Source organism: Vicugna pacos, chromosome 8 (genome assembly GCF_048564905.1).
Source record: "Vicugna pacos chromosome 8, VicPac4, whole genome shotgun sequence".
NCBI classification, from domain to species: Eukaryota; Metazoa; Chordata; class Mammalia; order Artiodactyla; family Camelidae; genus Vicugna; species Vicugna pacos.
In genome coordinates, this window is record NC_132994.1 from 2,976,227 (window position 1) to 2,991,100 (window position 14,874).

The 14,874-nt window shown below is 39.9% G+C and overlaps 1 protein-coding gene across 1 annotated transcript in view; it reads right to left on the reverse strand.

Moving 5' to 3' along the window:
- SDHAF4 (succinate dehydrogenase complex assembly factor 4) overlaps window positions 1-14,874 on the reverse strand; it is a 29,732-nt gene that overhangs the window by 8,977 nt on the left and 5,881 nt on the right. The window contains exon 2 of the mRNA XM_006215798.4: window positions 11,156-11,305. Coding sequence (XP_006215860.3) covers window positions 11,156-11,305 — 150 coding nt within the window. The remainder of the gene's footprint in view (window positions 1-11,155; window positions 11,306-14,874) is intronic.

Below are 14,874 nucleotides of genomic sequence, written 5' to 3' on the forward strand. Positions count from 1 at the left end.
AAAATTCACTGTTCACGTAAAATGGGTGAATTTAAAAATGGGTGAATTTTATTACATGCAGATTATACTTTAAGGAAGTTGATTAAAACAATCTCCACCTAAAACATTCAGTGCTCTCCTCACTGTCCACTGCACAGAGCCCATATACTATATGTGGCACTTCGGGCCCTTCCAGATTTGAACTGAGTCTATTCTTCTAGCCCTGTACTCTATTAATTCACTATACTCACTTTACGCGGCAGCTAAAGAGGCCCATTAGCTAAGTCTTGCAACGTCATGCTGCCCAACCTCTTTCTTTCGGACCATTTCTTTCTGTGTTTTTGAAACATCTCCCCACCACTCCCTAGCTACCCACCTCAAATGTTATCTCCTGTCTACCTTTCTCTGGTCTTTTTCTGTATATTTCTCATGTTACCACACAATGTCCTGCTCATAGTTATTTACATATAGCAATTTTCCTTTCCTTATTTGTCTTTGCATCAAACAGCGTGCCTAGCTGCAAACAACTGTATTATCTTAGTAACAAAAAGTACTCTCCGCAAAGGTGCAACCTATAAATTTTTCTTAGAATGAAGTATGTACTCAAGGCAGGAGACTAGACTAGAAGGATGACAACAAGGAAGGAGGCTTGTGAGGAGACCAGCAGGACTAGGGACACTGACTTTGGGCTTTACTGGTAGCACGGATAAGAGGAAATGAGTCTGAGAGGTGTTAAGAAGGTAGAAACAGGAATTGGAGACTCTCGAGAAGATGGCGGAGAAGGGCGTTCGCAGCTCACCCTCTCCCACAAATACACCAAGACCCACATCCACAGACCCACTCAACCAACCAGAGCACCTGCGGAACTCTGACAGAACATCGCCCTCTTCAAAAGACAAAGACGCCAAAAAATCTGGTAGGAGAAAAGGAAAAAAGAAAGAACAAAAGGCAAAGCAGCGCGGGACTGGCCCCGCGGGGAGGGAGCCGCAAAGGAGGACTGGCGCTTGCTCGCTGGGTCTCCCCTCTCCAACTGAGAGGCCAGCGGGACAGAGGGGGAGCCTCCGAGGCTCGGATCTGTACAGAGCAGCCCTTGTCTGACAGAACTAAGTTAAACGGGCACAGAGCGTCCCCCCGACACCCAGCCTGAGACGCGGGCCGGCAGCGGCGGGCAGGGCCAGGCTGCACAAGCCGGGCGGAGGACGGGGGCGGCTGCACGGAGGCAGCTCCGGGGGACTGCAAGGGGCTGGGCGCCGGGGCTGTGGGTGTACAGGACAGAACCACCTGGGCCCTCCATAAAACAGCAAGGTTGATGTGCTCTCGGGGGAAGGGTGCATACCCCCATCTCTGAAAACCCGCGGAAACTTTTCGGGGGGGGGGGGGAAGAGGCGGGGCTCAGACACAGCCGCCATATTCTCCGGCGCTTAGCATCCAGGCGGGGGCGGGGGCGAAACCTGCATCCGCACCGAAGGGCTCAGCAGCCTCAAGGGCCAGACTGAGACGGGCCTACAGCCCGGGGCAGATAGGATCCTTCCATCCTGGTCCCTCAGAGAACTTGCTCCTCAAAAACAAACAAGGAGCTGGGCTTTGGTCCAGAGCAGGGACAAGGCTGTCCCTAGGTCTTCCCCGAGCCCACACGCTGAGCGCCGACCAGGGCGGAGCGCGACCAGGGCGGAGCGCGCAGCCGCACAGAGCAGCGGAGCTACCAGCAACGCAGGTAGAGGGAGAGCGGCCCCCCGCCTTTCCAGCAGGAACACAGCCCCTGACCGAGGTGCTGGGAGGGGGCACGACCCGCCCTCCTGCCTGGCCAGTCTGCAACATCTGACTGCGGCATCCCGAGGGGCAGTGACCCGCCTGCCCACAGCAGAGGAGAGCTGCACCTGACCCCGTGTTAGGAGGAGGCGCGATCTGCTTGCCGACAGGTGCTGGGAGCAGCACAGAAGAGGGTGCCAACGGAGGGCCTCTGAAAACAGCAAGCTGAGCTTCCAAAACAGGACGAGGACAGAAAGACTTCACATTAAAAGCACACAGACTCCAGGTGAACACTGACAACCCCCCCACCTTTTTTTAAAATCTGTTTTTACCTGTTCTATTTTCTATTACCCTCTTAATTTTATACTTCTTAATTCATTTCTATTTCTCTTGAGTTTTGATGTCCTGTTATTGATTAGACACAGGTTTCAAATACATCTATTCATCTCCCCCCCCCCTTTTAAAAGGTTTTAAAAGGACGTCTCAACCCGACTGATACTCTGCTTCAACTCGCTCTATTATTCATTATACACTGTTTTCAAACCCTCTTTCTCCCTTCTTTTAAAATTCTCTCTTATTTTTTTCTTTTTTTCCTAAGTTCTACTCCTAAATAGGCATTAGCTAGATAAACTCCTTAAGGACCAAACAGATAACTGATACTCCATAAATCACAGTGCCAGAGAGGTTATGAGCAAGATGAAGAAGCAGAGAAACCTTTCCCAATTAAAAGAACAAGAGAAATCCCCTGAAAGAAAGATCAATGAAATAGATATTGATAGCCTACTAGATCAAGATTTCAAAAAAGGAGTGATCAAATTGCTGAAGGAATTATAAGAGACAGTGTTTAGAGATATAAAATATGTCAAAAATGAAATTGAAGCTATAAAGAAGAGCCAAGTAGAATGGGTAAACTCATTGACAGAGATGAGGAATGATCTAATAGCTGTGCAAAGCCGACTAGATAATGCAGAGGAACGAATTAGTGATCTAGAAGACAGGACAATAGAAAGCACGCATTCAGAAGAACTACAAGATAAGCAAATAAAAAATAATCATAATAGCATAAGGGACCTATGGGACAATATAAAGCGTCCCAATCTTTGCATAATAGGGGTCCCAGAAGGGGAAGAAGGATCAAAGGGGATTGAAAAGGTTTTTGAAGAAATCATGACTGAAAACTTCCCAAAATTAAAGAAGGAATCAGATATCCAAGTACAGGAAGCTCAGAGGGTCCCAAACAGGAAGAACCCAAATAGACCCACACCAAGACATATCATAATCAAGATGGCCAGAGTCAAGGATAAAGAAATGATTCTAAAGGCAGCAAGAGAAAAGCAAAGAGTAAGTTACAAGGGAACCCCCATAAGGCTCTCAGCTGATTTCTCTACACAAACACTACAGGCCAGAAGGGAGTGGCAAGATATATTCAAATCCCTGAATGAAAAAAAGATGCAGCCTAGGATACTTTATCCAGCAAGGCTATCCTTTAGGATAGAAGGAGAAATAAAGAGTTTCACAGACAAAAAAAAGCTGCAGGAGTTTAGCAACACTAAACCCATGCTAAAAGAAATATTGAAAGGGCTAGTCTAAATAGAAAAGCAGCAGGATGCTACAGAAATGAGAAACTCACAACTGGAAAGGTGATAACTCATGAATTACAGATAAAATAAACACGAAATTATTAAAGAAGACATACAAATCACTGAGAGTGGGAGAGGGAGGCAGGGAAATATAGAATTTTTTTTCTTTCTTTTTTAAATTTTTTTGACAGTAGGATGGGTTTGAGATCATGTTACTATCAGTTTAATAAAAACAGTTATAGTAATGGGCTAACAGATTTACAAAAAAGGGTAACCACAAGCCAAAAACTTACAAGGGAGTCACAAAAATTAAATAAAATCCATGATAATACAAAGGAAAATTACCAAACCACAAAAGGAAGAAGAAAGGAACAAAGAGGATATACCAATTCAACTGCAAAGATAAGTTCAAAATGGCAATAAACACACATCTATCATTAATTACTGTAAATGTTAATGGACTAAATGCTCCAGTCAAAAGACATAGGATGGCAGAATGGATAATAAAGCAAGAACCTTCAATATGCTGCATACAAGAGACCCACTTTAGGGAGAAGGACACATATAGATTGAGAGTGAAAGGATGGAAAAGGATATTCCATGCAAATGGAAAAGCCAGAAAAGCAGGTGTTGCAGTACTAATTTCAGACAAAATAGACTTTAAAACAAAGGCCATAAAGAAAGATAAAGAAGGACATTTTATAATGATTAAAGGAGTGATACAAGATGAAGATATTACACTCGTTAATATATATGCACCCAATATAGGAGCACCTAAGTACATACAAGAATTACTAACAGAGATAAAGGGGGATATTGATGGGAATACAATCATAGTTGGAGATTTTAACACTGCATTAACATCTCTAGACAGATCTTCCAGACAGAAAATAAACAAGGCAACAGAGAAATTAAATACTACAATAGAAAAACTAGATTTGGTGGATATTTTCAGAGCATTACACCCCCAAAAAATAGGATACATATTCTTTTCAAGTGCACATGGAACATTTTCCAGGATCGATCATGTACTTGGGCACAAAAGAAATCTCAACAATTTTAAGAAGTTAGAAATTATCTCACGCATCTTTACTGACCACAATGCCATGAAACTGGAAATCAACAACAGAGAAACAAAGGAGAAAAAAAGGAAAGCATGGAGATTAAACAATATGTTATTGAAAAAACAATGGATCAATGAGGAAATGAAAGCCAAAATTAAAAAATACCTTCAGACAGATGATAATGAAAGCACAACCACTCAAAACCTATGGGACACAGCAAAGGCAGTGCTAAGAGGGAAGTTTATAGTGATACAGGCCTTCCTCAAAAAAGAAGAACAATCTCAAATAAACAAGTTAACCCACCACCTGAATCAATTAGAAAAAGAAGAACAAAAAGCCCCAAAAAGCAGCAGAAGGAAGGAAATAATAAAGATCAGAGAGGAATTAAATACAATAGAGATTAACAAGACCATAGAAAAAAATCAACCAAACCAAAAGCTGGTTTTTTGAAAAAGTAAATAAAATCGACAAACCTCTGGCCAAACTCACAAAGAAGAAAAAAGAGAGAGCACAAATTAGCAAAATAAGAAAGGAAAATGGAGAAATTACAACAAACAAAATAGAAATACAGAATATCATATGAGAATATTATGAAAAACTATATGGAATCAAACTGGATAACCTAGAGGAGATGGAAAAGTTTCTGGAAACATACTGTCCACCAAAACTGAATCAAGAAGAAACTGAACACTTGAACAATCCGATCACTAGAAAGGAAATAGAAATAGCAATTAAAAACCTCCCTACAAATAAAAGTCCAGGACCGGACGGCTTCACCGGGGAATTCTACCAAACATACAAAGAAGAACTCGTACCAGTCCTTCTCAAACTCTTCCAGACGATTGAAAAGGAGGGAATACTCCCAAACTCATTCTATGAAGCCACCATCACCCTGATACCAAAACCAGGCAAAGACACTACAAAAAAAGAGAATTATAGGCCAGTATCACTGATGAACATAGACGCCAAAATCCTCACCAAAATTTTAGCAAATAGAATCCAACAACACATAAAAAAGATTATACATCATGACCAAGTGGGGTTCATCCCAGGGACACAAGGCTGGTTCAACATATGCAAATCAATCAATGTAATACATCACATCAACAAGAGAGAGGACAAAAACCACATGATCATGTCAATCGACGCAGAAAAAGCATTTGATAAAATTCAACACTCATTTATGATAAAAACTCTCGCCAAAGTGGGTATAGAGGGAACATACCTCAACATCATAAAAGCTATATATGACAAACCTACAGCCAGCATAGTACTCAACGGTGAAAAACTCAAAAGCTTCCCACTAAAATCTGGGACAAGACAAGGATGCCCACTATCACCACTCCTATTCAACATAGTCCTGGAAGTCCTAGCCACAGCAGTCAGGCAAGAGAAAGAAATAAAAGGGATCCAAATTGGAAAAGAAGAGGTAAAAGTGTCATTATATGCTGACAACATGTTACTATATATAGAAAACCCTAAAAGGTCCACAAAAAAGCTACTAGAGCTGATTGAAGAATTCAGCAAGGTAGCAGGTTACAAAATTAACGTTCAAAAATCAGTTGCATTTCTTTACACTAACGATAAATCAACAGAAAAAGAAAGTAAAGAAACAATCCCCTTTAAAATAGCACCCAAAATAATAAAATATCTGGGAATAAATCTAACCAAGGAGGTGAAAGAATTATATACAGAAAACTATAAACCACTGATGAAGGAAATTAAAGAAGACTTTAAAAAAATGGAAAGATATTCCATGCTCTTGGATTGGAAGAATCAATATTGTTAAAATGGTCACACTGCCCAAGGCAATCTACAGATTTACTGCAAGCCCTATCCAATTACCCAGGACATATTTCACAGAACTAGAACAAATCATAATAAAATTTATATGGAACCATCAAAGACCTAGAATTGCTAAAGCATTACTGAAGAGAAAGAAAGAGGCTGGAGGAATAACTCTCCCAGACTTCAGACAATACTATAGAGCTACAGTCATCAAGACAGCATGGTATTGGTACCAAAACAGACATATAGACCAATGGAACAGAATAGAGAGCCCAGAAATGAACCCACAAACTTTTGGTCAACTCATCTTCGACAAAGGAGGCAAGAATATACAATGGAATAAAGACAGTCTCTTCAGCAAATGGTGTTGGGAAAACTGGACAGCAGCATGTAAAACAATGAAGCTAGAACACTCCCTTACACCATACACAAAAATCAACTCAAAATGGATTAAAGACTTAAACATAAGACAAGATACAATAAACCTCCTAGAGGAAAACATAGGCAAAACATTATCTGACATACATTTCAAAAATTTTCTCCTAGAAGAAATAAAAGCAAGAATAAACAAATGGGACCTAATGAAACTTACAAGCTTCTGCACAGCAAAGGAAACCAGAAGTAAAAGAAGAAGAAAACCTACGGAATGGGAGAAAATTTTTGCAAGTGAAACCGACAAAGGCTTGATCTCCAGAATATATAAGCAGCTCATACGACTCAATAAGAAAAAAATAAACAACCCAATCCAAAAATGGGCAGAAGACCTAAACAAGCAATTCTCCAAGGAAGACATACAAATGATCAAAAAGCACATGAAAAAATGTTCAATATCACTAATTATCAGAGAAATGAAAATCTAAACTACAATGAGGTACCACCTCACACCAGTCAGAAGGGCCGTCATTCAAAAATCCAAAAATGACAAATGCTGGAGAGGCTGTGGAGAAAGGGGAACCCTCCTACACTGCTGGTGGGAATGCAGTTTGGTGCAGCCACTATGGAAAACAGTGTGGAGATTCCTCAAAAGACTAGGAATAGACTTACCATATGACCCAGGAATCCCACTCCTGGGCTTGTACCCAGAAGGAAATCTACTTCAGGATGACACCTGCACCCCAATGTTCATAGCAGCACTATTTACAATAGCCAAAACATGGAAACAGCCTAAATGTCCATCAACAGGTGACTGGATAAAGAAGAGGTGGTATATTTATACAATGGAATACTACTCAGCCATAAAAACCGACAACATAATGCCATTTGCAGCAACATGGATGCTCCTGGAGAATGTCATTCTAAGTGAAGTAAGCCAGAAAGGGAAAGAAAAATACCATATGAGATCGCTCATATGTGGAATCTAAAAAACAAAAACAAAAACAAACAAAAACAAAGCATAAATACAGGACAGAAATAGACTCACAGACAGAGAATACAGACTTGTGGTTGCCAGGGGGGTGGAGGGTGGGAAGGGATAGACTGGGATTTCAAAATTGGAGAATAGATAAACAAGATTACACTGTATAGCACGGGGAAATATACACAAAATGTTATGATAAATCACAGAGAAAAAAATGTGACAATGAGTGTGTATATGTCCATGAATGACTGAAAAATTGTGCTGAACACTGGAATTTGACACAATATTGTAAAATGATTATAAATCAATAAAAAATGTTAAAAAAAAAAAAGAATGTAGAAACAACATGACTGGGCTAGTAAATGGATCCAGGACGCAGGAAGAGGCAGGAGTGAAGGATTATCCCCAAGATTTCAGGCTTCAGTGACTTGATAGATGGGGCAGATTGGGAATCTAGAAGGAAGAGGACTGGGGCAGGGGTGGTGGGAGGGAACAATGAGACAAGATGAGTTTAGCATTAGATGTATTAATTTTAAGGTATATTTGGAATATGCAAACAAAGATGTTCAGTAGGCAGCTGCAGACAGGAGGAGCTCAGGAGAGAGATTTGACTAGAAGTAAAAATGCGTGAATCACCAACATATATTTGGTATTTCAGATCATCTCAGGAAGATACAAGCTCTCCCTAGGAATGCTTAGAGGGCTCAGGACAGCCACTTGGAAAATACCTCCATCTGAGAGCTGGGTAGAGGCAGAGGTGTTTTAAAAACAGCCCAGGAAGAAATGGTAGAAGAAACAGAATGAGGAACCAAAGAAAGCATAACCAAAACCAAGACAGAAAATTTCCAGAAGCAGCAGTTAACAAAGTCAAAGGTTGTGGATGGTTAAGGTAAAATGTGGATTACGGAACACTTGCTGGATTTGGTAATACATGTTCAACATAAACCTCAGTGACTCAACAATTAAGACGGATGCCTAGCATTGTGTCAGAGATGATTCATTTAGAAATGTGCTTTCTTTTTTCTCTTTAGTTGTATTAAACACACATAACCATTTACAAGTGTACAATTTAGTGGCATTAAATACATTCACAATGCTGTGTAACCATTACACCATATCCCAAACTTTTTCATCATCCCCAGTATAAACTCTGTACCCATTAAACTAAAACTCTCCCTTTCCCCCTCTCTCTAGACCTTGATAACCTCTATTCTACCTTCTGTTTCTACAAATTTGCTTACTCTGGGTACCTAAGATAGGTGGAATCATACAGTATTTGTCCTTGTGTCTGCTTTATTTCACTAAACATAATGTTCCAAGGTCCATCTGTGTCCCAGCATGTATCAATACCTTTCTATGACTGAATAGTGCTCCTCTGTGTGTACATACTAGGTTTTGTTTATCCATTCACCCATCGATGGACATCTGATTTGTTTCTACCCTCTGGCTGCTGTGAATAAAGCGTGAGTGTGCAGGTATCTGTCTAAGTCTCTGTTTTCAATTCTCTTGGATTTATAGAATTATGAGGTCACATGGTAGTTCTCTATTTTCTTTTTTGGGAAACTGCCAGACTGTCCTCCATAGCAGCTGTATCATTTCACATTCCCACCAGAAACACATGCAGTTCCAATTTCTCTACACTGTCATCATCACTTGTTATTTTCCAGTTTTTCTTAAATTACAGACATCCGAGTTGGTGTGAAGTGGTGCATTGCCATGGTTTTGATTTGCATTTTCCTAATGATTAGTGATGTTGGGCATCTTTTCAAATGCCTCTTGGCCATTTGTGTATCTTCTTTGGAAAAATGTCTGTTTGAGTTGTTTGCCCATTTTTGAATTGGGTTGTTTTTGTTGTTGAGTTGTAGGAGTTCTTTAGTCTTCTAGATATTAATTCTTTTTTGGATATATGATTTACAAATATTTCTCCCATCCTGCAGGTTATTTTTCTCATTCTCTTGATAACATCCTTTGATGCACAAAACTTCTTAATTTTGATGATGTCTAATTCATCTATTTTTGCATGCATTGCTTGTGCTTTTGGTGTCATATCCATGAATTCACTGTCAATTCCAATGACATGAAGATAACTCCAAATCTTTTCTTCTAAGAGTTTTATGGTCTCACCTCTTAAGTTTAGGTATCTGACATATTTAGAGTTAGTTTTGAATATGATGTAAGGTAAGGGCACAGTTCCATCCTCTGGCGTGTGGACACCCAGTTCTCCCACTTACTGAAGACTGTCCTTTCCCCCACTGAGCGGTCTTGGCACCCTCGTCAATCATCAGGTGAGCACATACGTGAGGGTTTTTCTCTGAGATTGCCGCTTTTGTGTGAGATGTCTTAAGCAAATACTTCCTCTCAGATTTTTGCACTTCGCTAAAACCTCTGAAGACTAATTCTACCTTTAGATTATGATAACTTTTTAAAAGCCTCCATCATCTTGGCTGATGATCTGATTATTAGGTTAAGCTTGTTAAAGTGCTATAAACTGAAATACCTAATGAATGAGCAAAAACCAAAAGCTTTTATGTACTAGAAAGAGTTCCAGATACTGGTCCCTGTATCCTCTCCTGGTATCTTCTTGCCTAGGATGTTTCACTGCACAGACAGGTTAGGTCTCATGAGACTAGAAAAATCAGACAAGCAGGGGGCAGCCTTGCCAACATTTCAAAGTGGTATGTTTACTTTTATGCTGTCTAGAACGCTATTTTTGAAAACTAATACATGCACATGTTCCACAATTCAAAGGTACAAAAGAGTATAGAATGAAACTAAAGTAGTACTTAAAAAAAAATCAACAACAAAAAACCTGAACTTTAAGACATGAGCCAAATTTTGTATTTACTGAGCCATGTTGAGTCTATCACCTCACCTCCTTCAAAAAAAAACCTCTTTATTCTGCAAACCTGCCCTCTCTTTGCCCAACCACATGGTTACAGTGAGAACCACCACATTCATCTGTGACCCAGCCTATGGCCACTCTGGTTGAGTTAGCTGTGGACACCTGGTCTAAACTGGGCCAACGAACTCTCTTCTTAAGGAATTTGGAAGTAGGACTAAGAAATTATATTTTCAGTCTGAGTTGTTCTTTTGAACTGAGCACCTGCTAGAATCAGGTACTTTCTGCCCAGTGCACTGAGAAGGGAGTCTGGAGACAGAAAACAATGAAAAATGTGACCAGAGACCAGAGAAGAAGGGAGAACAGCCTTGTTTCCAAATATTTAGTGTTTATTCTGAGGTTCCAGTCTTCTTCCAAGGTCCTGCAGCATTACTGCCAAAGGGAGCCTCACCTGTACCCTGTACCTTAATGACAACCTACCCTACCCTCTGCTCAAGTTTGCTCAAGTAGGTTTCTGTTATTTGCATCAGCGCAGGTCTCAATTCATATATTTTGCCATGTTAGTAATGGGGTATAATGCATCCATCTATCACTACCAGGGGCTTGGAAATCTTTCTTTTAAAACCCATACGTATTGGTGGTTAATAGAGTAATTTTATTCATTATTGACATATTGTTTATTATTGTTAATAAATAATTATAAACTATAATCTGTTTCTTTCCTTTCATTTTTTTCCTCAATAACTAAAACATTTTCTTTGAGACCTCAAAATGAAGAGAGGAGCTTTACTGTACTCACTTGTCAGTGGTTCTTTCTCTAAATTGGAATCTTCTGGTGCATCAAAACGACCTTCTGGTAACTTTGGCTTCTTAAGGGATTGTTTGATGGGTTCAGATTTTTCTCTTTCAAAACTCATTTTCCTCAAAGAATGACACAGAACGGGTGATCCTAGCAGAGTGAAGACAGTGAAAAAATGGAGCTGTTCATTGATTCTACTTTAAAATTTAATAATTTTACTTACTGCTTTTTAGCATATACATTCACATTTATCAAAGTCAAAAAGTACAAAAGGACATATAGTGAAAATTCTTCCCTCTCCTCTGTCTTCCAGACAGCCAGTTCCCTTCCTTGGAGGCAACTAATGGTATCAGTTTGAAAAGAAAAGCTTTGAAATAAGTTAGTTAACCACTATCAACATTGTAAAAACTTGTATATAAAACACTGATTCTTCTCTGAAGCAATGCCCAAAATACCAGGAATGAGATTATTAAAAGTAACTAAGTAAGATGAACTTTTTTTTTCAATAATATTTAGTATTTAAATCTCTAGAAGTCACAAGGGACTGTATTTAGTACTCTCAATATTTAAATCCTAATTGTGGTTCTCTTTGCCTGCCAATTAAACATTTTTAAATGTACTTCGCATCATCGTATATAAATGAGATCACCTTCTCTCTAGATTATAACAAGGAAGTTAAACTTTCAGTATTATGAAAGTATCTGACCCTTGTTGAGGTAAAGTTCAATAAGGGCAAAACCACTCTGAAAAATGACCTCAGTGCTAGAGGCTTTTGACTTCCGGAAGGAATGGCTTTACAGGCAGACAGAGGTGGGTACCAGTTCTGGTCACATCACTGTGGCAGGTAGAATAGCGGCCCCCCAAGAGGTGAGAACCTAACACGTGTAGGTTAGGTCACATGGTGAAGGAGAATTAGGTAGCAGATGGAACTGAGGCCACTAATCAGATGACCCTGAACTAGGGGGGCTGTCCTAAGTTATCTGTGTGGGTCTTTACAAGGGGAAGAGAGAACTGAAGAGAGAACCAGAGAGATGGCATGAATCAGTGAGACAGGCCTGACATGTTGCCTGCACTGAAGATGGAGGGCAGGGGCGCTGAGTCAAGGAACTTGCACAGCCCCCGGAAGTTGGAAAAGAGATCCTCCCCTAGAGCTTCCAGAAGAAACACATCCCTAACACTTGGTTCAGCCCAGAGAATCATTCCAGACTTCTCACCTCCTGAACTGTAAGAAGTTTAAAGTCACTAAGTTTGTGGTAATATTTTACACAAGCAATAGGAAACTAAAACAAACACTTTCTAGTTGTTTGACCTTTGTCAAGTTATTTACCCTTTCTAAGTTCATTTCCTCCCCTTTAAATTGAAGAAAACAGTATATATTTCATGAGGTGACTAACAGATTAAATAGCACAATTCATGCAAAGGATTTTGCATGGTGACATACTGTATCTATTACTATTATTATAGAATTACTGGGAAGCTTTTCATAACATGACATGTCAATAGAATTTTCTTTCATTGCATGTATTTTATCTATATTCTAACCTTCACATCAACCTACCCCTCACTTTAAAAAATTATATATATACACACACACACATATATATAGACACACATGCAAATATACATGCACACACATCGGTCTGTACGTATGTAGGTCTCTGTGTATACACATACACCCTCCACAGCCACCTTGGAATTTACATAAGACCTGCTTGTAAGATTATATAAAGTTAACGTCACACACAAACTGCACTAACAATTTCAAAATAGTGCACCAGGCTGTGAATTTGTAACTTCACCACACACAGCTCAGTGACAAGCAACACTGTTGATTGAATGACCAACTGTAATGCAAATTAGTCTCCTCCCACAGATGCAAGAGTCCATAAAATACAAGGATTAAGAAAATAAATACATAACTGCATGTATTAGTAAAGCTATGACAATGATTTACAGAATACAGTATCCTCATCTATACACTCACTTGTATAAAATACTTCATATTTATGATACTAATTGGCTGAGAAAAATTCTGTGAACCAATAAGAAATTCTATACAAATTAAAATAAAAACTTATCTATCTAAAATTTTTAAGCATTCTGCATTTGATTACTCACTAAATCTATTTTGTCATACATTAAATAACTCACTTTGAAACCTATAATCCAGCAAGTATTTAATAAGTACCAGTAGCCATTTGCTCCTATGCACTCAGGCTTGACTCAAAACAATAAAATTAGTACTTCTTGTTTTAGGTTTGATTGTTTTAGCAAATTAAAAAAAAATCTTTTCATTGAAAGCTTGAAATGATATTTAGCGTAAACAGCAATCGTGGTATGCTTCAAATCTGCAGAAATTCCCAAGTATTTATGCAAAATCATAAAAATGGCACAAAATCCCTGGCTACCAATTATAACGTAGACAAAATCTGAAGTTAAACATTTTGCTCCTTAAATGATGCAGACATATGAACTGTAAATAATACAAGCAATACCATGTGTCAGATGCCTAGTGTGTGCCAGGCACCGTGCTACAGGCTGACAATACATTACAGTCATCTGATGAGGTAGGCAGAGCTGTATTTTGTAGTATTCTGTTCAATATGAACAAAATCACCTTCTGAAAAGGCGACAAGAGGAAGATGTGGCAGAGGCTGCTAGCTGTCTCCCAAAGCCGCTTTCTTCTTCCTCCATTAGTTCGAGGACTCCCGCTCCCACGCTGCTTGCTACCCAGCTGAGCACTAGGCCCCTCATCAGAGAGCACAGTCCCAGCCTGCCTTGCAGTCCAGCAGCCACGGGGCCAAGCGGTGACTAGAATGATGTGTGCGAACTCTAGGTCACTTCAATTTTGCAACAAACCGAATGCCCTGGATTTCTTTTCTCAGTCCCTCAGGTTGTAACGTGGACATGGCAGTGACCTAGCTTCCACCATGCAGATTAGGACAAACCCAGGTCCGGATGATATTTGAAATACTGAACACTTGTTGACACAGGATATAAAGAACTAGTAAAACTACCAGTATATCTGGGTTGACTGCTGGCACTGCTGTACAGATACTGGTGGAGCAACAAGACGAAAAGAATCGATTCCTGAATGACCTGTCCCATCAGCAGGACTGTTACAGCAGCCTGGCTCTCCCCTCAAGTAACACAATGGAGAAGTAAAACACTCACAAACTAAGGGCACTAGAGTCCCCGTGGGTTCCAACGCCAGCCACAGCACCTACTAGCAACAGGACCCTGAGAAGGTTATGTATCCCACTCACTCTGTTTTCCAATCTCAAAAATGGGGATATTTCTACTTATCTTGCAGGGCAGTTCAGAGAAATAAAGCAATGTGTGTGTCTTTACGTGCACACACAGAGCATATGAATAACCTGAGCCTAACTGTGGGATGCAGGAGTCAACGTGCATAAGGGATCTGGGTAAGGAACAGAAACATGAGCGTACCTCGGGGAAAGAGAAGAACAGCAAATTTTACGTGTGAGAAATTGGTTCCTCAGCCTGGCTCTGGACACTTCTGAAGGAACTTTAGCCAAAGAAGGAAGAGGTAAAAGGAAAAGCCGAAAGGCCGGTTTTCTCAGGGGACTCTGAGACCATGGAAACATACACAGAACTATTTTTGCAGTCAGGTAACAGTATGACAAAATGTGGAGGAAAAGAATTCCCCTCATTTCTGCACAGTACAAGATGAGATGGAGCACTGCACTCCTTTTGAA